The sequence below is a fragment of the Antennarius striatus genome, chromosome 8, assembly GCF_040054535.1.
Source record: "Antennarius striatus isolate MH-2024 chromosome 8, ASM4005453v1, whole genome shotgun sequence".
NCBI lineage: Eukaryota > Metazoa > Chordata > Actinopteri > Lophiiformes > Antennariidae > Antennarius > Antennarius striatus.
Genome location: NC_090783.1, coordinates 14610145 through 14637603, shown reverse-complemented (window position 1 = coordinate 14637603; position 27459 = coordinate 14610145). Strand labels below are relative to the sequence as shown.

At 44.5% G+C, this 27459-nt stretch overlaps 1 protein-coding gene across 3 annotated transcripts in view; it reads right to left on the bottom strand.

Annotated features, from left to right (window-relative positions):
* vegfc (vascular endothelial growth factor c) overlaps positions 1–27459 on the bottom strand; it is a 96178-nt gene that overhangs the window by 25700 nt on the left and 43019 nt on the right. For all 3 annotated transcript variants that reach the window (XM_068321563.1, XM_068321562.1, XM_068321564.1), the window contains exon 3: positions 17539–17729. In XM_068321563.1, coding sequence (XP_068177664.1) covers positions 17539–17729 — 191 coding nt within the window. The remainder of the gene's footprint in view (positions 1–17538; positions 17730–27459) is intronic.

Below are 27459 nucleotides of genomic sequence, written 5' to 3'. Positions count from 1 at the left end.
ATTTGTCCAATATTGCAATTCACTTAGATAGCATTGCTCTGTCCTCCACCAATGAATTCAGGAACTTGGGAGTGATTGTTGATCAAGATCTGTCCTTTGATTCTCATATTAAATCTGTGTCTCGGACAGCCTTCTTTCATTTACGAAACATTGCTAAAGTTAGAAATTTCTTATCCTTTAAAGATGCAGAAAAAATCATTCATGCCTTTGTTACTTCTAGATTGGATTATAGCAATTCCTTATTATTGGGCTGTTCAAGCTCCTCTCTTAGGACTCTACAATTAGTTCAGAATAAAGCTGCCCGCTTACTGACTCGAACTGGGAGAAGAGAGCTCATCTCTCCTGTCCTAGCATCCCTGCACGTGCTCCGGATTAAATCTAGAATACAATTCAAAGTCCTTATGATTACATATAAAGCTCTTCACTGTAAGGCTCCGTCTTACATTGTAAGTTGTGTCTACAGAGCACCTGATTCTAAAATAGAAGATTTTACTTAATGTGTGGGAAATTCACTCTCGAAAATCAATCACAAACATGTGTTTTTATGTGGTGATATCAACATTGATCTGTTAAACCCCAACAAAAATGCACAAACTGAAATCTTCACTAATACGATGTATGCATTCGGTTTACAGCCTTTAATCACTAAACCAAGTAGAATAACTACTCATAGTGCCACCCTGATTGATAATATTTTCACCAATGTTATGCCTAATGAGACTATGAGCGGTCTGCTGATTAATGACATAGGTGATCATCTCCGAATATTTACTAATAATGACTGGAAACAAACTGTGTGTCGGGAACAGGCCCAAACATTCTACAAGAGAGTCAAGAATGAAGAAAGAATGACTGCATTAAGAAATGATCTATTAGCTCAAAACTGGTCTGATGTTTACACTGCTGATGATGTTAACATTGCATATGACTATCTCACTAATAGAATAGAAGAATTGTACAATTGCATTGTCCAGTGAAGAAAATCTATCTAAACAAAAAAGGTGTTAAGAAACCATGGATGACTTTGTCATTGATCAATGCCTGTCAGAAAAAGAATACATTATATAAAAAGTTTGTGAAACAAAGAACAGAACAAGCAGAAGGTAAATACAAAAAATATAGAAATAAAATGTTATAATATGAACATGTAAGAAAGAATATTATAGTAATCTGCTTGCAGAAAATAAAACTTACACTAAAAAATTATGGGACATACACAATAATGTTACAAAACAAAGTAAGGCCAAATCATACTATCCAGAATGCTTTAATATTAAAAATACAAAAATAGAGGATATGGATAAAGTAGCTAATACATTTAATGAATTCTTTGTGGGTGTTGGGCCTGAGCTGGCAGAAAACATTCCTGTCTCACACTTGCACTGGGATTATTTAGACGACATTGGAGGAAGGAACCCAAACTCAATGTTTCTGGCGCCAGTGAAAGACACAAGAGATAAGACACCTGGTCAGCCAATGCGTAGCAAAAACTTGTACTGATGTGAATGGATTTGATATGAAGCTAATTAAGGACATACTGGATGGAATTCTGCAACCATTTACACAACTGTAATCTGTCAATTCAAACTAGGGTGTTTCCTGACAAAATGAAGATTGCAAAAGTGGTTCCGATATATAAGAATGGGGATGCTTGTGAATTTACAAATTACAGAGCTGGTTCAATACTACCACAGCTGTCAAAAATCCTAGAGAAGCTGTTCAAAAACAGACTGGATAAATTCATAACAAAGCACAATCTCCTTGACTGCATTCAGTACTACTTCAGGAAGGATCATTCGACTGCGTTAGCGCTGACAGAAACAATAGAACTCATTACTGATGCCTTGGATCAAAAGATGTACTCCATAGGAATCTTTATTGACCTTAAAAAATCTTTTGACACAATTGATCATAAAATTCTAATTGAGAAACTAGACCGATTTGGATTTAATGGTACAGTACTAAATTGGATAAAGAGTTATTTACATGAGAGGTCTCAATATGTCACTCTGGGCGGGAGGACATCAAAAACATTAGACATTGTGTGTGGGGTACCACAGGAGTCTGTTTTGTGTCCAAAATTATTTATACTTTACATTAATGATTTATGTAAGGTTTCAAAGGTACTCAAAATGATACTTTTTGCGGATGATACAACCATCCTTTGCAAAGGAAATAATATAAATAAATTAGCCCAGACAGTCAATGAGGAATTAGCCACGATGCAATTATGGTTTGATATAAACAAATTATCCTTGAACCTAACAAAAACTAAGTATATGTTATTTGGGAAGAAAAGCTGCAAACACAAAATTAATATTCAGGTGAATGAAGTAAATATTGAACGGGTTAAGGAATTTAAAATGCTAGGAGTTATTATTGATGAGATGCTAAATTGGAAACCTCATTTAAGACAACTGCAAAATTAAGTCAGCCAGAAGTGTATCCATACTCTGGAAAACTATTAAATCAGAAGGCACGCCATATAATATATTGTGCTCTAATCTTGCCCTATCTTAACTACTGTGCTGAAGTATGGGGAAACACGTACAAAAATGGCTTGCAACCTTTTTTTCTGACCCAGAAAAGAGCCTTGATTTATTCACAATGAACATTATAGAGCTCACACAAACCACTCATTTATTACATCTAAACTACTGAAAATACATGACATCATAAGTATAAAACTGTACAACTTATGTATAAAGCAGCCAATAACAATTTACCTCAACTAAGAGAAAACACAGCTTTTGACACAATTGACCACAATATTCTTTTGGCATGACTGGACAACATAGTTGGTATTAAGGGATCAGCATCAGAGGAACAGCACATGTTAGAAGTTTTGGAGATAAAGTCAGAAAGGCCAGACTGAGATGGTTTGGACGTGTCCAGAGGACAACTAGTGAATATATTGGTAGAAGGATACAGATTTTTGAACTGTCAGGCAGGAGACCTAGAGGAAGACTAAAGAGGAGGTTTATGGATGTAGTGAAAGAGGACATGAAGCTAGATTGTAGGGATGACCAAGTACACCACTATCTGTACCTGTATCTGTTCAACCAACTAGATTATCTGTATCCGTATCTGTGCTCGGAATGGGCAGGGCTTAAACCGGAAGTGGGTGAGGTTTGACCGGAAATGGGTGGGGCTTAAATCGTTACATTATTTTTAAGTCTAAAATTGATTTGGATTGATCATATGTTGGTATATTTATTGTTTATTTTAAAAATATTTACAGAACAGCCTCTAAATTGAGATTCAAATCAATGATTTTCATCACAAAAGTAAGAGAAATATTTACAGAACAAGTTTTTTATGGAACTGAGTCAGAACATGAATATTCTCAAGTCTATGACTATTTACCGCCTCAGAATTGAGATTCAACGCTTTTGATCACAATAGTAAAGGAACTATATATAGAACAAGTAAACACAAAATGCATTAATGAAATGCATGCAATAGGAATTTATCAACTACGAAGTATGCATGAACATGCATTCTTCTTTTTCAGTTTAATTTTTTTTTTATAATCAAACTGGGTTTTTTTCAATTATTTCTTTTAGCACCTAATGTTCTTGCCATTTTTTTTCACATAAAGTTAATAAAATGTTGATTGCAGTGATTGAGTGTGTGTGTGTGTGTGTGTGTGTGTGTGTGTGTGTGTGTGTGTGTGTGTGTGTGTGTGTGTGTGTGTGTGTGTGCGCACTATGTGTCATTTAAAATATTTATAAAATATAGAATTATTAATTTGAACAGAGTTTAGAACCAACAGGTAAAAAAAGACGAGTGGAGGCGGTGGTTAAATGCACGCGTGCGTGCAACAAAAAAACAACAAGAAAGTTCACCAGAGGCCTGTACCATAAAGCTTGATGAACCTAGCCGGGCTTCCTCTTACTTATCTGGCTTCACTTACCAAGACATCCGCCCCTCCGGATTTTCGGTACCATAAAGCCCGCTATCAACTCACAAATTCAATTCAGGCATGTCCACTCTAGATCTGTGCGCGCTCACATAAAAAGGGCGGAGGTTGCTGCATGCGACCAATCGCAAACATGCAACAAACCGGCCCGAGCCACATATTTCACAACGGAGGAGAAAACAATAATAATTAATAAATACCATCAATACTAATCAATAATCCAGGCAAAAAGCAACACAGTTGCAGCTGCCAAACGGCGCAAGGATCGCTGGTACAAAATGACCGACTGTGTCAATGCGGAAGTTAGTTCCATTATAATATTACTTCCCCACTATGACTGCACTTGTATAACTGACTACAGTAACATTTGTATGTTCCATAAATGTATGTGTGTAGGACATTTTTCGTTATGGAATGTGATTGTAGCCCCCGCGACTTTATGAATAGCTCTACATACTGTGTTCTTCTTTCGGCATCGCCAATAGAATACATAAAATTACCTATGAATGAATGAATCAATCCATGATTTACTTAAACAAATAATTGATTAATTGCATTTTATCTGTGGCTTGCTTGTAACCCATTCAACGAGGGATTTAAGAACATCATAATAATTACGAACATCACTAAGAAATACAGTATATTAACTGTGGCCAAGAACCTCATTGCAATGCACACTGTCTGCGGGACTATCAGCATGTGGTTGCGGTGCGTTACATTACTGATGTAAGGCTCCAGCAGCTGACAGATGTAACATAAACCCTCTCCCCAAAACCTGTACCTTTCGTACAGTGATTGTTCTGTTATACCCGTTGAACTCTGATTGGTCAGTAGGTGGGGCTGTTATACCTGCTGAGCTCTGATTGGTCAGTAGGTGGGGCTGTTATACCTGCTGAGCTCTTATCCTGAACTTATCCTGCTCCGGAGCAGGTTAGGTGTTCAGCATAGGTTACTGCGACAACGTAGCCCGATAGAAAGTCAGCCACCTTTATGGTACTGAAAAGCCAGGGTTAAGCCTGAAGTTATCTCGCTAAACCGTAATCCAGCTTTATGGTACAGGCCTCTGGTAACCAAACACCAAAATAGTGGCAAGCTGAAGAAAACCTAAGAAGAAAGATGTGAGGAACAGTGAAGCCACCAACAGAGAGATCAGTAATTGTCCGCGTGTGCCGGAGAGTGGGACAGGGACAAACGCCGCTCTAACTGCAGTCTGGAAAAGAAGGAGAAAGAAGAAAATTGATGTGGTTTAAGTCCTATTTAACTGACCACTCCCAGTTTGCTAACGTTAATAACGACTCCTCCCAGTTCAATACAGGTAGCTATGGAGTTCCTCAAGGCATACATGCTTCCTCTAGGTAATTTGATAAGGAAACACTCCATCAACTTCTATTATTATGCCGATGATATGCAATTGTATCTCTCAATTAAACCTGATTAAGTTAATCAGTTGTGCAAATTACAGGTGTGTATCAAAGAGATTAAAGATTGGATTCTAAGATCTAAATTCTGGTAAAACTGAGGTCATTGTGCTCGGCCCAAAAACTGTCAGGGATGTAGTGCCCAATGACGTAATAGCCTTGGATGGCATCACTTTTGAGGCCAAAACCACGGCGAGGAACCTAGGTGTCATCTTTGATCAGGATCTGTTGTTTAACACACACATATAAAGCAGGTTTCTAGAACTGCATTTTTCCATCTCCGAAACCTTGCTAAAATCAGACATATTTTGAAACAGAATCTTCGTCTTTCCTTTCGGCTTTTCCCTTCAGGGGTACCACAGCGAATCAATTGCCTCTGTCTAACCCTGTCTTCTGCATCCTCTTCTCTCACACCAACTACCTTCATGTCCTCTTTCATATTTTAAAATGGAATGATGCGGAGAAATTAATCCATGCTTTCATCACCTCCAGACTAGATTACTGTAACTCACTTTTTTTCAGGTTGCCCCAAAAAGTCGTTGAAGACACTTCAACAACTTCAATCCAGAATTCTGCTCACCATGTTCTGACAAGGACCAGTACCCGAGACCATATTTCTCCTGTGTTGGCTTCTCTGCACTGGCTTCCTGTGAAAGCTAGGATAGATTTTAAAATACTCATCCTCACTTGCAAAGCCCTTCATGGCCAGGCACCGACCTATCTGAAGGAACTTTTAGTTCCATATAATCCATCTACAGCATCACGCTCTCAACATACTGACCTACTGGTGGTTCCTAGAATATACAAAAGTAGGACAGGGGTTAGAGCCTTTACTAGTAGCTATCAAGCCCCTCTATTGTGGAACCACCTCCCTCCCCCAGTTGCGGAGGCAGACACCCCGTCATTATTTAAGACTAGACTTAAAACATGTCTTTTTCAAAAATTTTACAATTATAAATAAAAATAAAATAAATAAAACTTGATTGATATATGTATGTCAATCAATATAGATAGATAGATAGATAGATAGATAGATAGATAGATAGATAGATAGATAGATAGATAGATAGATAGATAGATAGATAGATAGATAGATATATATTGCTATATTATTTATTGAATCCAGCAACCTTCATTATATGACATGAAAAGAGTTCATTGGTACCATAATTAGTTCATTTGTAACTGTTTATAAAGACATCAAAAAACTGGTATAAAATTCTTTACTTCAACCTTGCACTGGTATTTGATGCACTTCAAAAATGAATGCTTTTAACTTACTATCAGCTTTTTAACATATTTCATTAAAACACATAATGGAGGAAAACACTGGAAAAAATAATTAAAATAGTTAAGAAGATAAACTGAAAAATCTATAAGGTAAATAAGATGCAGTTCTTCTGGAAACAATGACAACAGTTTCCACACGGTTTTACACTGTCAGCCTAAACAACCATTCACAGAAGAATAACAATCAAAACAAAATGTGATTGCCTGGTTTTGTTTGTGCTGCAGACTCAGCTCTTCCTTTAAATTCTCTGCACCGTTATTCTAAACTTTTTCTGAGACTTTGATTTTGAAAAATTGCATGGCTAAGTTCGTCCCTGGTAAGCATAATACAGCATTTCTAGAGTAAAGTTAAAATTGCCTGATATTTTGCAGACAAAGAGAAAGTTTGGGTTGACAATGGCGCTTGAAACATTCCGATTCATTGCCAAGAGGCCACAAAATATAAGGAGATCTCTTTGCCATCTGGCCATTAGCTGTAAAGACATCTTGCTCTAAACTGTAACTTTGAAAGGAGGGCCAAACCAGCCAACACTACCTTACGCCAAAAAGGGGACTTGTGGATTAAAAAAAAAAGACATCTGTATTATAGCATATGTGAGGCATTAACACAGTGAATACCCGTAACACATTTTGTGCAGTGCAGAAAAGTGAAACGGAGACTAAACAATGATATTAAAGAGAAAGTGGCACACAAACATGTGCAAAATCAATAAAATTCATGAAAATACAGGTGTTAACCTAACCCTTTCGCAGAGAAATGCCAGACATACATGGGCACTTAAAGATACTTACACTCAGTAAAATAGTAAATTACACAGTTTAGCACAACTTGTATTACCTGCTAAATGTCAAAACCTCTCTATGCCTGCCAGCTGCTTCAAGGTATTGCCAAAACAAATCAGTGTTAGGAAACTTTCAGGATGACAAAAAAAACAACCCACAGACAAAAGAAAAAACACAGATGCTGTTAGAAACTGCCACATCTGACTTTTCATGTTTACATTCATCTGTTTTGAATCAGTTTGCACTCTCTTTCAAATCCCCGTTAATATCTAAATTAAATGGTCTGTGTAGTCCGTGAAAGATACTGCATACTACCCTATGAAAGTCTGCCCAGAGGTCAAGTACTACAGCCAAAAACAACACTTCAGAAAAACTATCTGGGTGAAAAAATGCCTTGTGAAACCTCAAAAAGACTGTGGTTAAACACCCACACTCTTGTTATTACTTCCAGGAGAAAGTTGGTCACCCTCAAACTCATGCCTTCCTTCTTTTTACCTCAACTTGACAGTGATAAGCTTCATGAAGATTCTCCACTTGGTGATCCAAAAAATTGTGTTGAAAAATGTTTACAGTAGTTTGCCAGGTTGCCTTCATTTTATTTTCTGTTTCAATTAATTTTTGATTTTTGTTATTCAATATATGCATGCTAATTCTGGGGAAAAAACCTGAGAGCATAAGAACAACTGTCACTAATGAAGGACAGACATGTAATTAAAGTTAAATGAAAGGAAAAGCACATATCCTGTGTAGTATTTCCATGTTTCGTACGATAGGAGCAAACCATGGAACACAGAGTGAACTCACAGACATAGGAAAAGCATATAAATCCCACAGAGAAAGTTGATGGATTTAAACCTGGGACCGTCTTTCTTTGAGACAGTAAGCAAGTTTCCATAAAGCAATAGCACTTTCTTGGTTCTGGGTTCCTCACAAGATTGCTCTTAAAGTCCGTGTTCGAAGTAGGAGTATAAAACACTGGTAAGGAGACAGTAGGAGAGAAAGCCCCAGATATAGGTTGACACGATCATAAACACCTAAAAAAAAAGAGTATGTTGACTTTCATGGTAAATTCTTGGGATGAGTACATTTAAATTATCGCACACAATCCTGAACGAGTATATTTGAATTGCTGCCAAAATTAGTCCCAATAAGAATTAGTGCATATGGTATTGTGTAACCCCCTCTATTGGGTCTGGCCTTGGCGTGGCGAGGGGGCTTGTGCGTTCCAGTGACCCTGGAGGGCGATACCGTCGGAAGCTTGCTCCTGGTAGGGTCACCCATGGCGGGCCGGTCTCCACACAAACCCAGCGTGTCTCCAGCTGTGAGGTGGCAGCCCCACCAGCCAACTATCCTTCGGAGAGCTAACAACCCACCCAGAAGAAACCCTTTGTTACGAAACTGACCAGAAAAAGAAACCTGACTGACCAACACGATAACAGACCCCAGCCTGCCCCCAACCAACGAATATGGATCAACCTTTGTCGTAGGACCCATGTTGTCACATGGAACGTCCAGACACTCCTTCACCCTGGAGCTGCCACTCTGCTGTCCCGACAGCTCAGCCACTAAAACACCACCCTGGCAGGGCTCTGTGAAGTACGATGGCAAGGCAATGGCGAAACAACAGCAAAAAGCATAATACGGGACTCCTCTGAGAGCTGCCACCTTATCGCGGTGGGTGAGTTTGAGTGCAGTGCGGAATACCCGGCCCTGTTGGCGTCCCTGGGAGGGGTACTGAATAGTGCTCCGACTGGGGACTCTATTGTTCTCCTTGGGGACTTCAACGCTCACGTGGGCAGTGACAGTGAGACCTGGAAAGGGGTGATTGGGATGAACAGCCTCCCCGATCTGAACACGAGTGGTGTTCTGTTATTGGACTTCTGCGCTAGTCAAAGTTTGTCCATAACAAACCCCCTGTTCAACCACAGAGATGTCCATAAGTGCACATGGCACACAGACACCCTAGGCCGGACGTCGACGATCGACTTTGTTGTCGTATCATCAGACCTCCGACCACGTGTGTTGGACACTCGGGTAAAGAGAGGGGCAGAGCTGTCAACCGATCACCACCTGGTGGTGTGCTAGATCCGCTGGAAGAGCAGGGGGCCAGACAGACTCGGCAGGCCCAAACATGTTTTGAGAGTCTGTTGGGAACGTCTGGCAGAACCCTCTGTCAGTGAGGTCAAGGTGGTGTCCTGCTAGGTGATCTAGGTGGTGTCCTGCTAGGTGGTGTCCTGCTAATGACACAGTTTCATGATACTTGGCAGACTTTTTGGAGAAAACCTGGTCTCATTAGGAGAGACGGCATACATCCCACTTGGAATGGCGCTACTCTCCTGTCAAAAAATCTGACCACGCTTATTTCTGCCCCAAAACCCTGACCCAGTGTTGAGATCAGGATGCAGAGTCGCAGTCTTAAACAAGTCTCTGCACTCCTAGAACGGTCACCCACTGTACATTCACCCACTGTAATGATACCCACTGTAATGTTGCCCACTACACTTTCACCTATTGTATTGTCACCCACTGTACACACCATTGAGACTGTGTCTGTCCCTCGACCGTTTAAAGTTAATTCATGTAAACTTAAGTCATTTCAAGTCCAGAGGAAAGCAACTGGACATCCAAATTTAATAAAAATCAAAACCAGGACTTCAACAGCTCCGGAGTACAAAACAGTCCAATAACAGAACACCACTGTGGTCTCCTAAATATTAGATATCTCTCTTCAAAAGCTGTTTTAATCAATGATATTATATGAATTATATCAGATTATCACATAGATTTATTCTGTTTAACGGAAACCTGGCTAAGTGCGGATGACTATTTTTCCCTAAATGAAGCTACTCCGGGCGGCACGGTGGCGCAGTGGTTAGCGCTGCCGCCTCACAACATGGCGGACCTGGGTTCGAGTCCCGCTCTGTGCGGAGTTCGCATGCTCTCCCCGTGTCTGCGTGGGTTCTCTCCGGGTTCTCCGGCTTCCTCCCACCTCCAAAAGCATGCGCTTCAGGTTGATTGGTCGGTCCCTAATTGACCGTAGGAGTGAGTGTGTGTGAATGATAAATTATCAGATCCCTCGAGTATCAGGCAGTCTATTTTTAATTCCTCGCTAGTATTGAGCCTTAAAACAAAAATGATCTTCAATTCATTTGAAAGTCTTAGTCTGACCTTATCAAACCCCATCCAGAAACTACTCCATCCTCTATTATTCTTCATCATTTAGCATCCTACTGGTCCATACAGTGACTTTCTATCTGAATTTGTCAATTTCTTAACTAGTTTAATTCTTAAAACTGATAATGTTATTATTGTTGGTGATTTCAATATTCACGTGGACGACAGTAATGATAGCCTCAGTAGGGCATTTATGTCATTACTTGACTCCATAGGCTTTAGTCAGTGTGTACAGGAATCTACTCACCAGTTCAAGCATACTCTGGACTTTGTTCTGATTTATGGGATTGAAATTGAAGAGTTAGTCACCTTTCCACATAATCCTATCCTTTCTGACCACTGCCTGATAACTTTCGACATTCGGCTATTGTGTAATTCCCTTCCTGCAAAAACATTTTGTACTAGAATTTTATCAGATCATACTATTTCTAAATTCAGGGAAGAAATCCCAAGTATACTTAATCTAATCCCACTACTGAACTACACCGCGGGTCATTTTCCGAACTCAGTTAATGTTAGTCCATCTCAAATTGATGAGTTTGTTGACATTACTTCAGACTCTGCGAAAAACCTTGCATTTAATTGCTCCAGTAAAAAATAAGACTATAAAAACAAGGGATGCGAGCTCCCTGGTTTAATTCTCATACCCACTGAATTAAAGCAAGAATCCTGAAAACCTGAGAGGAAATTGCGTTCTACTAAACTAGGAGAACACCGCTCTGCGTGGCAAGATGATTTACTTACATACAGGAAGGCACTTCGTACCACTAGAGCAGCCTATTATTCATCATTAATCGAGGACAATAGAAACAATCACAGATTCCTGTTCAGTACTGTATCCAGACTGACAAAGAACCACAGTGCATATGAGCCTAGTATTCCATCAAGTCTCCACAGCAATGATTTTATGAGAATCTTAAATAATAACATCCTGCTCATTAGAGACAACTCTAGTCCTTCTTTAGGTCCCTTAGATCCAGAAAACACACAGCTGACTCGTGAACCCTTTGGTTCTATGGATGTCTTTTCTCCAGTATACTGTAGATCAGTCAGCTGATTAAAATAGTCTCCTCAGCTAAACCATCCTCCTGTCTGTTAGATCCAATTCCAACTAAACCCATCAAAGAAGCCTTACCTTCACTTAGCAACCACTTCATTAATATAATTAACCTTTCAGTATCAACTGGATATGTACCATGGACCTTTAAAGTAGCAGTAATCAAGCCACTTCTCAAAAAACCTAACCTGTACCCTACTGTTCTCACTAATTATCGACCATCTCAAATCTCCCGTTTTTATCTAAGATCTTGCAGGAAAATAGTCGCTCATTAGTTATGTGATTTCCTTAAATCCAACAGTTTATTCAAGAATTTCCAGTCAGATTTTAGGGAACCTCATAGTACGGAAACAGCAATTGTCAAGGTTAGCAATGACCTTCTAACCGCTTCAGACAGAGGACTTGTTTCTATACTGGTTCTCTTGGACAATTGAAACAATTGACCACGATATTCTTCTGGCACGACTGGACAAAACAATTGGTATTAAGGGATCAGCATTGAGGTGGTTCAAGTCTTATTCAACTGACCATTCCCAGTTTGTTAACGTTAATAACGACTACTCCCAGTCAATTACAGTTAGCTATGGAGTTCCTGAAGGCTCGGTTCTTGGTCCGATACTGTTTATCTTATACATGCTTCCTCTGGGTAATTTGATAAGGAAACACTCCATCAACTTCCATTGTTATGTCGATGATACGCAATTATACCTCTCGATTAAACCTGATGAAGTCAATCAGCTGTGCAAATTTCAGGCGTGTATTAAAGAGATCAAAGATTGGATGACCAATAACTTTTTGCATCTCAATTCTGATAAAACTTAGGTCATTGTGCTCGGCCCAAAAACTGTTAGGGATATAGTGCCAAGTGATGTAATAGCCTTGGATGGCATCACATTTGAGGCCAAAACCACTGTGACGAACCTAGGTGTCATCTTTGATCAGGATCTCTCGTTTAACACACACATTAAGCAGGTTTGTAGAACGGCCTTTTTCTATCTCCGAAACATTGCTAAAATCAGGCATATTTTAAAACGGAATGATGCAGAGAAATTAATCCATGCTTTCATCACTTCCAGACTAGATTACTGTAATGCACTTTTTTCAGACTGCCCCAAAAAGTTGCTGAAGACTCTTCAACTAATTCAGAATGCTGCTGCCCGTGTTCTGACTAGGGCCAGGACCCGAAACCATATTTCTCCTGCGTTGACTTCTCTGCACTGGCTTCCTGTGAAAGCTAGGATAGATTTTAAAATACTCCTCCTCACTTACGAAGCCCTTCAAAGCCAGGCACCGACCTATCTGAACAAACTTTTAGTTCCATATAATCGATCTCAACATACCGGCCTACTGGTGGTTCCTAGAATTTACAAAAGTAGGACGGGGGCTACAGCCTTTTGATATCAAGCCCCTCTGTTGTGGAACCACCTCTTTACCTGAGTTCGGGAGGTAGACACCCTCTTACTATTTAAGACTAGACTTAAAACTTTTCTTTTTCACAAATTTTACAATTAAGGCAACTGAGGCTGCAACGTTTTTGTTTTGTTTTTTTGTTTTTCTTATAGACCTACACTGCTGGAGACTCAACATCCAGACTCACTGAGTTCCTCTCTCCTCCTCCTTCTCTCCAACCATCTCTGTTACTCCTCCTCCTCTCCAACCTCACTTTCCAAGTCTCCAATCACACCCTACGAACTCAACTTCTTCCCTGGAGTCTCTGTGCTCTATGTCCTCACAGGTTTTTCTCAGGTTCACCTCTCATCCACACATCCACTACGGACCTGCTCTTCTCCTCCCACTAGTATCACCCCTAACCTAATCATCGGCTGGGGTCCGGCTTCCTTTTTTTTTTCCTCCGCGCCACCATACTGATCCACCCCTCATCCACCCATCTGCTGTGAACTATCTGCTGTGGACCTCCACCTCTCATCCACCAGTATCACCCCTCACCTAACAATCAGCTGGGGTCCTGCTGCCTTTCTTCCTTTGTGTCATCATACTGTTCCACCCCTCATCCGCCCATCCGCTGTGGACCTTCCATTGTGGACCTGCACGTCCAAGTCCACCAGTATCAACCCCATCTATCCATGTGCTGTGGACCTTCTCCTCCAAGCCCACCAGTACCACCCCCCATCTATCCATTGGCTGGGGTCCTGCTTCCTTTCTTCCTCCATGCCGCCATACAGTCATCCACGCAGCCGTAATTGTGCCTTGACTTTAGCAATGGGAAACATATCTTTAACTATATTGACACTGTCTCGATCTGGCCTATCTGCGACTTTCTCTGTCTCTCTTTCTCTTTCCCTGTTCTTCTCTTCCTTTGATTTCTTTTCCACCCAACCAGTCAAGGCGGATGGCCGCCTAAAAGAGTATGGGTCCTGCCCAGAGTTTCTTCCTCATTGAGGGAGTTTTTTCCCCGCCACTGTCGCTTACGCTTGCTCTGGAGGATTCATTTGGGTTTCTCTGTCTGTTAAAGCGCTTTGAAATGTCTGTTGCCGTGATTAAGCGCTATATAAATAAAACTTGAGTAATTGATTGATTGATTGATTGATTGATTGATTGATTGATTGATTGATTGAGGTCTTCAACTCCCACCTCCGGGAGAGCTTCTCCCAGAACCCGCAAGAGGCTGGGGACATTGAGTCAGAGTGGACCATGTTTTCCACCTCCATTGTTCGAAGTGGCTGCACGGAGCTGTAGTCGCAAGGTCTCTGGTGCCTGTCGTGGCGGTAACCCCCGAACACAGTGGTGGACACCAGAAGTAAGGGATGCTGTCAAGCTGAAGGAGTCCTATCAAATCTTGTTGAATTGTGGGACTCTGGAGGCAGCTGACAAGGTAAAGGCAGGCCAGGTGTACTGCAGCTCGAGTAGTCGCAGAGGCAAAAACTCGGGTCTGGGAAGAGTTCGGGGAGGCCATGCATGAAGACTATTGGTCAGCCTCAAAGAAATTCTGGCAAACCATTCGGCGCCTCAGGAGGGGAAAGCAGTGCACAGCCAACACTGTTTAAAGTACAGGCGGAGAGCTGCTGACCTCGACTGGGGATATTGTCGGGAGGTGGAAAGAATACTTTGAGGATCTCCTCAGTCCCGCTTCCATATCTTCCACAAAGGAAGCAGAGGCTGAGTTCTAAGAGGTGGACTCGCCCATCAACCAAGCTGAAGTTACCGAGGTGGTTGCCAAACTCCTCGGTGGCAAAGCACTGGGGATGGATGAGATTCGCCCTGAGTACCTTAAGTCTCTGGATGTGCAGGGAGTGTCATGGTTGACACGTCTCTGTAACATCGCATGGCAGTCGGGGACAGTACCTCTGGATTGGCAGACCGGGGCGACGGTCCCTCTTTTCAAAAAGGGGGACCGGAGGGTGTGTTCCAACTATAGGGGGATCACACTCCTCAGCCTCCCGGTGAAAGTCTATCCAGTGTACTGGAGAGGAGGATTAGACCTATAGTTGAACCACGGATTCAGGAGGAACAATGCGGTTTTTGTCCCAGTCGTGGCACACCAGACCAGCTCTACACTCTCCATCGAGTGCTCGAGGGTTCAGGGGAGTTTGCCCAATCTGTCCACATGTGTTTTGTGGATCTGAAGAAGGCATTCGATCGTGTCCATCGTGGTATCTTGTGGGGAGTGCTTCGGGAGTATGGGGTCCGGGGCCCTTTGCTGAGAGCTGTCCGGTCCCTGTATGACCGAAACCAGAGCTTGGTTCGCATTGCCGGCAGTAAGTCATACCTGTTCCAGGTGCATGTTGGACTCCAGCAGGTCTGCCCTCTATCACCGGTTCTGTTCATAATCTTTATGGACAGAATTTCTAGGCGCAGCCAGGGTCCGGAGGGAATCTGGTTTGGGGACCAAAGGATTTCATCTCTTCTTTTTACAGATCAAACCTGGACCTTCAGCGTGCACTGGGACAGTTTGTAACTGAGTGTGATGCGAGTGGAATGAGGATCAGCACCTCTAAATCCGAGGCCATGGTTCTCAACCAGAAAAGGGCGGTGTGCCCTCTTCAGGTCAGTGGAGAGTCTTTGCCCCAAGTGTAGGAGTTTAAGTATCTTGGGGTCTTGTTCACAAGTGAGGGAAGGATGGAACGTGAAATTGACAGACGGATCGGTGCAGCTTCTGCAGTGATCCAGTCGCTGTATAGGTCTGTCGAGGTGATGATGGAGGTGAGTCGCAAGACGAAGTTCTCGATTTACCGGTCAATCTACGTTCCTACTCTCATCTATGGTAATGAGCTTTGGGTCATGACCGAAAGAACAAGATCCCGGATACAAGCAGCTGAAACGAGTTTCCACTGTAGAGTGGCCGGGCGCACCCTTAGAGAGAGAGTGAGGAGCTCAGTCACCAGGGAAGAGCTGGGAGTAGAGCCGCTGCTCCTCTGCCTCGAGCGGAGCCAGCTGAGGTGGCTTGGACATCTGTTCCGGATGCCTCCTGGATGCCTCCCTGGGGAGAGTTCTAGGCATGTCCTACCGGGAGGAGACCTCGAGGAAGACCTAGGACACGTTGGAGGGACTATGTTTCTCGGCTGGCCTGGGAACGCCTCCCCCCGGAGGAGCTGGAAGAAGTGTCTGGGGAGAGGGAAGTATGGGCATCCCTGCTGAGACTGTTGCCCCCACGACCCGGCCCCGGATAAGCGGTAGATGATGGATGGATGATGGATGGATGGATGGATGGATAGATGGATGGATAATATGGGACCTTTAAAGTGTTTTATTTGGATTTATTCTGTCATGAAATAATGTATTTCTGCTCTGCCTGATTTGTAATTAGCCTCTGAAGTAGCTTGTTAACTCTATGACTAATTGTATTGGCATTGCCTTCTGGCATACTCATAGTTGTCATGACGTTAGAAATGAAGTGGTCATCATGGGATATTCAGCAGTTGCTGATGTCCAAGCTAAATACTTCTCGAATATGAATGATGTCCTCATATGAAAAACTAGTATGCCAGTTACTTGTCCAATCATTTCAGTCAATCTGAGTGATGCCATCCAACACTTCCTTGGAGCTATACCCAAGTCTCAAGTCTGATGATGGTATCTCAGACTAAGTCATGGATTTGAAGCAAATACTTTTCCATGTAGTTTCACCTTCTCACCAATGAAAGATGCACAAGGCCAACCCCTTTGAATTAAAGGAAAACAAGTACGTTAGCTAGTGTAACAGTGGTGGATGTCTGCAATGAACGAGTAGGACGGGTCACCGTGCTTCTATCAGGACATATTGATTCAGATGCCTCAGCTGTGGCAGTGGGAAACATCTCTGTACCACACGTCTCTGTCAAAAATATCTCCAAGTAAACCATTTAAAATGAATAAGCACTGTTGCCTCACTTCTACAGGTCCCGAAGTCTGTCTGTGAACATTGACTCCTAATGCTCCAGCCCCTCTAAACATCCAAAAACTTGCAACTGATGAATTTGTGACTAACAAATTGCCTGTAAGTGCGAATATGACTATGACTGGTTCTTACTCTTTCTGTGTAACCCTTCGATGAAGGTTCTGTTTAAACAAACAAATGAATGGAAATTTTTCATACTTTCAGTGTGCACTCAATTGAGCTACTGTTTGCTAAAAACATTCATATTAATAGGAAAAAAGAGGATAATCAAAAGCAAAGGTTCCAAAAAGTAAACATGGAAATAATAAAAATAACACAATACACTTTGCTTAATTATTACACCATGGTTAGTTTAGCAAGAGAAGCTCTCTCAATCATTCTTGTGCAAAACTCTATTGATTAGGACATTCATCATTGTAAGGTTTAAAAGTAAAAAGTAAATAAAACAGGAAGACAGCCATAACTAATCAATTTCATATTTTATTTGACTGCAATAAATATTTCCATACCAGAAATATATGAGCATATCATCATGGGAAAAGAGAAAGCATGTGCTTACAGTTTTGCTGAGGTATCCAGTGGAGATGTTCTTGCATTGCTTGTCTTCTAAGTGGCAGCATCCTCCACATCTGTAGACGGATACACATGGTGGTTTATAGAAGATGTTGGTGGGAGCCCCAAACTCCCTTCCCACGTCAATACACACTTCTCTTGGAAAGCACTGAGTCTTCCTCCACTCCAACTCAATACCTGCATACATACAGAAAGTAAGTTCATCACCAGAGTATTATTTTTCTTTATCAACTGATAAACTATGGATGGACAGACAGATGGATGGACAGACAGACGGACTGACGGACAGACAGACAGATAATTTTAGGGTCAACAGTTTTACAAGCTCTGCAGTGCATTGGCATTGTGCCTCAGAGTGACCCCTGCCTCCTGCCCGCAAGTCAGCTAGTCAGTTTGGCTACAAAAACCTCTAAAACCCACCATAACCGGAAGAGGTGGTACACTATGAGTGACTGAATGAATGAACTGTTTAAATATTTTTATTATTATAGTCAATAATTGATAGCATGAAAGAAGAATTCTTTTAATCACGCTTTTAACAGGATTGTTGAAATAATTGAAAGTTAATCTCCTTATACAGTATAATCCATTACCTTTATTCTTCTGTGACTGCATGTGCAGGAAAGATTGAGAATTTTACAAAGGCCTTCATAATTACCAAGGGGGTAAGATAACACCAATGATCAAAAGACTGTACTTGCAGCTTTAAATGAATGTACAAAATATATATATATATATATATATATATATATATATACATATATATATATATACATATATATATATATATATATATATATATATATATATATATATATATATATATAAAGCCGTCATTTATGAATACTTATAATGCAACAAGGTACAACAAACTTGGCCTACTTTTAAATTTAGGAAAAAATATATATATTTTAAGATTTCTACCTTTCCTAATACAAGTAAATAATACACAATATCAATGTTTTAGAGCAAAGCAACACTGAGCAAAATTAAATGTGTAACAGTATAAACAATAAGGCAAATTATTAGAATATTTTAAAAATTACGATTCATCAAGAAAAGATCATCAAAATGCACAAACAAAAATGGTTGATTTTGAAAATTCTAAACTGAGTCAGAATAGCACGAGTAACAGATGTCTTCTCAGCGGAGGGTATCTTGGGTAATGGAACTAGTATGGATAAGCAGTCAGCAATGGTGAGGATCGTAGCGTTACCATGAGAAGTCGGCAAACCAGTGGCAAGTTCAGGGCGACGTGGGACCAGGGTACTCCTGGGTACTGGCAGAGGTTGCAGTAAGCTGGCAGATGGTTTATTTGAGAGTTTATTCCATGCACATAGAGAAGGCCTCCACAAACTCACGCACACTTCCCTCCATAGCAGGCCACCATAAGTGTCGCTTGATAAGAGCAGTGATACATCTAACACCTGGTTGAAAAGCCCTCTTGGATGAATGACCCAATTGCAGGACCTGGCAACGTACAGATTGCGATACAAAAAGACAGGAGGTCAAGCACTGGGTCTTAGTCCACCAGACAGGGCTGTGAGGGCAATAGTCTCAATATCCCCTTTGGCAGCTCCTATGAGGCATTGTGGAGAAAGGATGGTGCTGGGTGCCGGAGCAGGATCCATATTCGGGAAATGAGGAGACAGCACATGCGGCTAACTCGAACCCTAACCCTAAGAAACCTGGTCGGTAGGACAGACAGCTCATAACAGAGAAAAACAGAGGAGATTGCCTGGGGTTTAAACGCTTATCCAAATACCTAAATAACAAACCCTGGGTAACTAAAGAGGTGAAGGCTGACCTAAATAGAAAGAAGCGGGTATTCAGGAGTGGGAATGAGGATGAGATGAGGGAGGCCCAGCAGGCAGTGAGACTCTTCCTGAGGGAGGCCAAGGACCACTACAAAAGGCAGCTGGAGAACCAGCTTGGGCACAACCAGGTGCAGGAGGTCTGGAGTGGCATGAGGGCCATCACCGGCTATGGAGAGGGCCGCGGTACAGTGGAGGGAAACGTGGAGCGAGCTGATGAACTTAACAGCTTTTTTAATTGATTCAGCTCCCCCACCACTCCCCCACCCAGCTGACTTGACTCCGCATGCCTCCTTATCCCCCTGTCCGTCAAGCTCACCTGCCTCACCCTCTCCCTCTCCGTCCACCGCACCCATCTACCTCGGGCCAAACCCAGACCCTTCCCCCACCTCAACTGCGAGACCCCCTGGCCAAAGGGATCAATGTGCCACGCCCCCACACACGGCCATCACTGTAGAACAGGTGACGTCTGCGTTGAGAAGGCTTCACCCAAAGAAGGCGGCCGGACCAGACCAGGTCCCCCCAAGACTCCTCAAGGCCTGTGCTGCCGAACTGAGTGAGCCCCTACACCAGGTCTTTGACCTCAGTCTCCAGCTGGGGAGGGTCCCGACATGATGGAAGACATCCTGCATCGTCCCTGTACCCAAGTGGAGACGCCCCACTGAGCTCAACAACTATCGACCAGTCGCTTTGACCTCGCACATGATGAAGACCCTAGAGCGACTGGTCCTGGAGCTCATGCGTCCCGAGGTGCAGGTGCAATGGACCCTCTCCAGTTCGCTTACCAGCCACAGGTTGGTGCTGACGACGACGCCCTGTACCTCCTCCACCGGTCCCTCTCCTACTTGAATGTCAGGAGTTGTGCAGTGAAGGTGGTCTTTTTTGACTTCTCGAGCACCTTCAACGCCATCCAGGCCCGGCTTCTGTAGGAGAAACTGTCATCCATGGCTGTGGACCCCTATCTCGTGAGCTGGATCACAGACTATCTAACAGACAGACCCCAGTACATCCATATGGGGGACTGTCTGTCATCAGTGGTGACCAGCAGCACAGGGGCCCCGCAGGGAACGGTACTCTCCCCCCTTCTCTTCACCCTCTACACGACGGACTTCCAACACAACTCGGATACATGCCATATGCAGAAGTTCTCAGATGACACTGCAATTGTGGCATGTATCAGGGAGGGTGATGAGAGGGTGTACAGGAGAGTGGTGACGGACTTTGTGGGGTGGTGTCAGCAAAATGAGCTTCAGCTAAATATCTCAAAGACAAAGGAGATGGTGCTGGATTTCCGGCGGGCAGCCCCCTCCCCACAGCCTGTAGTCATCGGGGGTAAGGAGGTGGAGGTTGTGGGACTTACAAGTAGCTGGGGCTGCAGCTGGACAGCAGACTGGACTGGTCGTACAACCTGGACTGTGTATACAAGAAAGGTCAGAGCAGGATGTACTTCCTCAGGAGGCTGGCCTCCTTCAACATCAGCTCTGACCTGCTCAGACTGTTTTACCAGTCCATTGTGTCCAACAGGGCTCGAATTTGCGCCCATTTTGGTCGCATATGCGCCCAAATTTTTATCAGTGCCACTATTAAATATATTTGGGAGCATCGGTGCGACTAAAGAAAAAAATCTGGTGCGCCTTTTTTGTGAGACCGCGCTCCTGCGGTCCTGCCAGGAAACAATGAGAGCGCAACTGTCGCTGCTCTCCTGGGCGAGGGAGAGAGGCGCGCGGAACGGAGATGGACAGAGCGGTCTCTATCGCTCCGTCACTGCCTTGTTTTTGGGTAGGTGCTCCTAAAGTCTTTGCTGGTGCTACTAACTTCTAAATTTATGAGCACCAGTGCTACCAAGAAAAAAAGTTCATTTCGAGCCCTGGTGTTCAGTGTGCTGTTTTACGCCCTTGTGTGTTGGGGTGGTGGTGCCAGGAAACTGAACACTGAGCGCCTAGACAGGCTCATCCGCAGGGCTGGTTCTGTGACCGGTCAGGAACTGGACACTGTACACTGTACTGTCTTAGAGAGAAGGACTATGTCCAAGTTTAGAGCGATCCCGGGTAACACCACCCACCCGTTGCACGCTACCTTTGCCCAGCAGAGGAGCTCCTTCAGTGGCAGACTGCTGCCACCAAGCTCCTCCACTGAGAGACTCAGGACCTCTTTTGTGCCCCGTGCCATCAGGGGGCACAACCACTCTCTGAGAAGGAAGGGGTCTGAAGCCGCAGGGTCATCAAGGCCGGCCGAGAAGGGGTAGACCAGGGGGGCCTGGGAGCTCGGTTTACAGCTTAGTTAATCCATCCTTCTGATCCTACATCGTCTTCATCTCACGCTTCTTTCATGTTCCTACACTTCCTTTTTATGTTAGGTTCCCCTGTTTTTTCTGCTGTATAACTATGTCATTATGCTAACTGTGTAATATATGCAACGTCTTTGTCGGTGCCAATTTCGTCACTGTCATGTGTATTTATTTGTATCTCTGCGAGCAGATGTCACCCCAAATTTCCCTTGGGATTATTAAAGTATCTATCTATCTATCTATCTATCTATCTATCTATCTATCTATCTATCTATCTATCTATCTATCTATCTATCTATCTATCTATCTATCGATTGAACTGAATGGAGTTGGTGCAGGGATGTTGTTGGCCGTTTTCTTAAAGTGATAGCCCTATCTCCTACTATTTTTGTGTGAAAGAATTTCAGATTTTTAACGAATGTGTATGTTTACATTTTCTGTTTAGTGCCAACAAGTATTTCACAACTGACATCTCTCTCTCTCTCTCTCTCTCTCTCTCTCTCTCCCTCCCTAGTCTTCAAAGGCACCCCCCTCACTGTATCTGACACCAGGGAAGACAGTGTGATGTGTTCTTTGTGACTATTTAATATGGTAAAATTCTATTCATCCATCCATCCATTCTCTTCCGCTTATCCGGGGTCGGGTCGCGGGGGCAGCAGCTTAAGCAGGGAAGCCCAGACTTCCCTCTCCCTAGCCACTTCGTCCAGCTCCTCCGGGAGAATCCCAAGGCGTTCCCAGGCCAACCGGGAGACATAGTCTCTCCAGCGTGTCCTGGGTCGTCCCCGGGGCCTCCTCCCGGTAGGACGTGCCCGGAACACCTCACCAGGGAGGCGTCCAGTAGGCATCCTGACCAGATGCCTCAGCCACCTCATCTGGCTCCTCTCGATGCGGAGGAGCAGCGGCTCGACTCTGAGTCCCTCCCGGATGACCGAACTTCTCACCCTATCTCTAAGGGAGAGCCCGGACACCCTGCGGAGGAAACTCATTTTGGCCGCTTGTATCCGGGATCTCGTTCTTTCGGTCACGACCCATAGCTCGTGACCATAGGTGAGGGCAGGAACGTAGATCGACTGGTAAATCGAGAGCTTTGCCTTTCGGCTCAGCTCCTTCTTCACCACGACAGACCGATACAGAGTCCGCATCACTGCAGATGCTGCACCGATCCGCCTGTCGATCTCCCGTTCCATTGTACCCTCACTCGTGAACGAGACCCCAAGATACTTAAACTCCTCCGACTGAGGACCATGGTCTCAGATTTGGAGGTGCTGATTCTCATCCCAACCGCTTCACACTCGGCTGCGAACCGCTCCAGTGAGAGTTGGAGATCACGGCTTGATGAAGCCAACAGCACCACGTCATCTGCAAAAAGTAGAGACACAATACTGAGGCCACCAAACCAGACACCCTCAACGCCTTGGCTGCATCTAGAAATTCTGTCCATAAAAGTTATGAACAGAATTGGTGACAAAGGGCAGCCTTGGCGGAGTCCAACCCTCACTGGAAACAAATCCGACTTACTGCCGGCAATGCGGACCAAACTCAATGTCCACAAAACACATGTAGACTGATTGGGCGAACTCCCATGCCCCTTCAAGGACCCTGCGGAGGGTGTAGAGCTGGTCCACTGTTCCACGGCCCGGACGAAAACCACACTGCTCCTCCTGAATCCGAGATTCGACTTCCCGACAGACCCTCCTCTCCAGAACCCCTGAATAGACCTTGCCAGGGAGGCTGAGTAGTGTGATGCCCCTGTAGTTAGAGCACATCCTCCTGTCCCCCTTCTTAAAAAGGGGGACCACCACGCTAGTCTGCCAATCCAGAGGTACTGTCCCCGATGTCCACGCGATGTTGCAGAGGCGTGTCAACCAGGACAGCCCCACAACATCCAGAGCTTTTAGGAACTCCGGGCGGATCTCATCCAACCCCGGGGCCCTGCCACCGAGGAGCTTTTTAACTACCTCGGTGACCTCAACCCCAGAGATAGGAGAGCCCGCCTCAGAGAACCCAGACCCTGCTTCCTCATGGGGATTGAGGAGGTCTTCGAAGTATTCTCCCCACCGAGTCACAACGTCTCGAGTTGAGGTCAGCAGTGACCCATCCCCATTATATACAGTGTGGATGCTGCACTGCTTCCCCCTCCTGAGACGCCTGATGGTGGACCAGAATTTCTTCGAAGCCGTCTTGAAGTCGTCCTCCAAGGCCTCACCGAACTCCTCCCACGCCCGGGTTTTTGCCTCAGCAACCACCAAAGCCGCATTCCGCTTGGCCAGCCGGTACCTATCAGCTGCTTCAGGAGTCCCACAGGCCAAAAAGGTCTGATAGGACTCCTTCTTCAGCTTGACGGCATCCCTTACCGCTGATGTCCACCAACGGGTTCTGGGGTTGCCGCCACGACAGGCACCGACCGCCTTATGGCCGCAGCTGCGGTCGGCCGCCTCGACAATGGAGGCGCGGAACATGGTCCATTCAGACTCAATGTCCCCCGCCTCCCCCGGAACGTGAGTGAAGTTCTGCCGGAGGTGGGTGTTGAACTCCTTCTGACAGGGGATTCCGCCAGGCGTTCCCAGCAGACCCTCGCAATACGTTTGGGTCTGCCAGGTCGGACCGGCATCTTCCCCCACCATCGGAGCCAACACACCACCAGGTGGTGATCGGTTGACAGCTCTGCCCCTCTCTTCACCCGAGTGTCCAAGACATGCGGCCGCAAGTCCGACAACACAACCACAAAGTCGATCATCGAACTGCGGCCTAGGGTGTCCTGGTGCCAAGTGCACATATTGACAGCCTTATGTCTGAACATGGTGTTCGTTATGGACAGTCCGTGACAAGCACAGAAGTCCAATAACCGAACACCACTCGGGTTCTGATCGGGGGGGGCCGTTCCACCCAATCACACCCTTCCAGGTCTAACTGTCATTGCCCACGTGAGCATTGAAGTCTCCCAGCAGAACAATCGAGTCCCCAGTGGGAGCGCTCTCCAGCACCCCCTCCAAAGACTCCAAAAAGGGTGGGTACTCTGAACTGCTGTTTGGTGCATACGCACAAATAACAGTCAGGACCCGGCCCCCCACCTGAAGGCGGAGGGAGGCTACCCTCTCGTCCACCGGGGTGAACCCCAAGCCGGGGGGCTATAAGTATACCCACACCTGCTCGACGTCTCTCACCATGGGCAACTCAAGAGTGGAAGAGAGTCCAACCCCTCTGGAGAGGACTGGTACCAGAGCCCAAGCTGTGTGTGGGGGAGAGCCCGACTATATCTAGTCGGAACTTCTCGACCTCACACACCAGCTCAGGCTCCTTCCCTGCCAGAGAGGTGACATTCAACGTCCCAAGAGCCAGCTTCTGTAGCCGGGGATCGGATCGCCAAGGTCCCTGCCTTCGGCCACCGCCCAGCTCACAATGCACCCGACCCCTATGGCCCCTCCCACAGGTGGTGAGCCCCTGGGAAGGGAAGATTGCTGGCCCAAGGTGTGAAAGAGCACTTAGAATGTGAGAAACATGGGGAGAAGGTGTGATTTACTTATTGGTACTGATATATTGCGCATCACCCCAAAATTTTAGCAATTCACACATACAGTACTGAACAAGGTCAGCACGGTGGCACAGTGGGTAGTAGCGCTGTCACCGGACAACAAGGCGGGTCTGGGTTTGAGTCCCGCTCTGTGCGGAGCTTGCATGTTCTTCCCGTGTCTGTATGGGTTCTCTTCAGGTTCTCCGGCTTCCTCCCACATCCAAAAACATGCATTTCAGGTTAACTGGCCATTCCAAATTGCCCGTAGGAGTAAATGAGTGTGTGTGTATGTGTGTGTGTGTGGGTGTGCGTGTGTGTGTGTGTTTGTATCTCTGTGTAGCTCCGTGGTACACTGTCATCGCACCTTGAGTTTGCATAACTGTTGCACAACTGTTGCAGATAGAAAGATGAAACAAAAAGCACATTGCTCAAGCGGCAAAGGGGATGAAAATGAGATGATAACCTTGATGTTGAGAAAACTAGGTCAAGGTCAAATTTCAACTTTTGTACACTCAGGAACTGGATATGATAGAAAGAAGAGGGAGAACACCAATGTGAGTAAGATCATAGATCAAAGCACTAGTTTTGATCTATGGTCTGAGATATTTTCTATCCTGAGATATTTTTGCACATATCTCAGGAACCGGACAAGATAGAAAGACAAAAACAAAAACTGTTATATTCAGAGAGGCAAGGGGATGAAAATTAGATCACAACCTTGACCTTTAAAAAACTAGATCAAGGTCACATTTCCACTTTTATACCTTTTTAGGTGCATATCTTGGAACCTCATGGAAAATAGAATGCACCAGTTACATGTTGGATCATGGTTCTTTTATTAAATGACACTGACCTATGGAAGTATGTCAGGGTAAAATTTTGAATTCAGGGTTGTCGAGGGATGTTGCAGTCTCTGATTGCCTAGTTGTCTTTTTGAGAGTCAATTCAACTGATAAACTGTCCGGTTGATATATACACTGCTAACAAAAATTAAAGGAACACTTAAAAGAAACACATTAATTCCATCAGATCTCAATATGAAGTTTGATATTTATACCAATGATGACAGGGCAATGTCTTAGGCACAAAAGTATGCTAAGTCTTAATGGAAATAAAAGTTTTCTGCCTACAGAGGGCTTATTTGTGTAGACACCCTAAAATCAGAGTGAAATGAAGATGTGGCAGGCTAGTTCATTTTTTCAAAAACTTAATTTCTGCAACTCAAAATGCTTTTCAGTATCTCGTGTGGCCCCAACAAGCTTGTATGCATGCTTTACAACGTTGCGGCATGCCCCTAATGAGACGACGGATGGTGTCTTGTGGCATTTCCTCCCAGATCTGTCTGAGGGCATCCCTGAGCTATTGCACAGTCTGAGGAGCAACCTGGCGGAGTCTAATGAACTTCAACATAATGTCCCACAGATGTTCCATTGGGTTTAAGTCAGAGGATCGTGAAGGTCATTCAATTGTTTCAATTCCTTCACCCTCCAGGTACTGCGTGCATACTCTTTCCACATGAGGACAGGATTTATCGTGCATTAGGAGGAAACCAGGACCTACTGCACCAGCGTAGGGTCTGACAATGGGTTCAAGGATTTCATCTCGATACCTTATGGCAGTCAGAGCACCATTTCCTAGGCAGTAGAGGTCTGTGCGTCCCTCCATTGATATGCCTCCCCATACCATCACTGACCCACCACCAAACCTATCATGTTGAACGACGTTGAAGGCAGCATAACGTTCCCCTTGTCTTCTCCAGACTCTTTCACGTCTATCACAGGTGCTCAGGGTGAATCTGCTCTCGTCTGTGAAAAGTACAGGGCGCCAGTGGCGGACTTGCCAATTCTGGTGTTCTTGAGCAAATGCCAGTCGAGCTCCATGGTGCTGGGCAGTGAGCACAGGGCCCACTACAGGACGTCGGACCCTCAGGCCACCTTCATGAAGTCTGTTCCTAATTGTTTGGGTAGATACATCCACGCCAGTGGCCCTCTGGAGGTCATTCTGTGGGGCAGGAGCAGTGCTCAGCCTGTTCTGCCTTGCACAAAGGAGCAGGTATTGGTCCTGCTGATGGGTTGAGGACCTTCTACGGCCCTGTCCAGCTCTCCGAGAATTACTACCAGTCTCCTGAAATCTCCTACATGTTCTGGAGATTGTGCTGGGAGACACATTAAACCTTCTTACTGGAGCATGTGTGGATGTGCCATCCTGGAGAAGTTGGACAACCTGTGCAACTTCTGTAGGGTTAAGGAATCGCCTCACACTGCCAGTAGAGATACAGTAATTACTCAAGCCAAA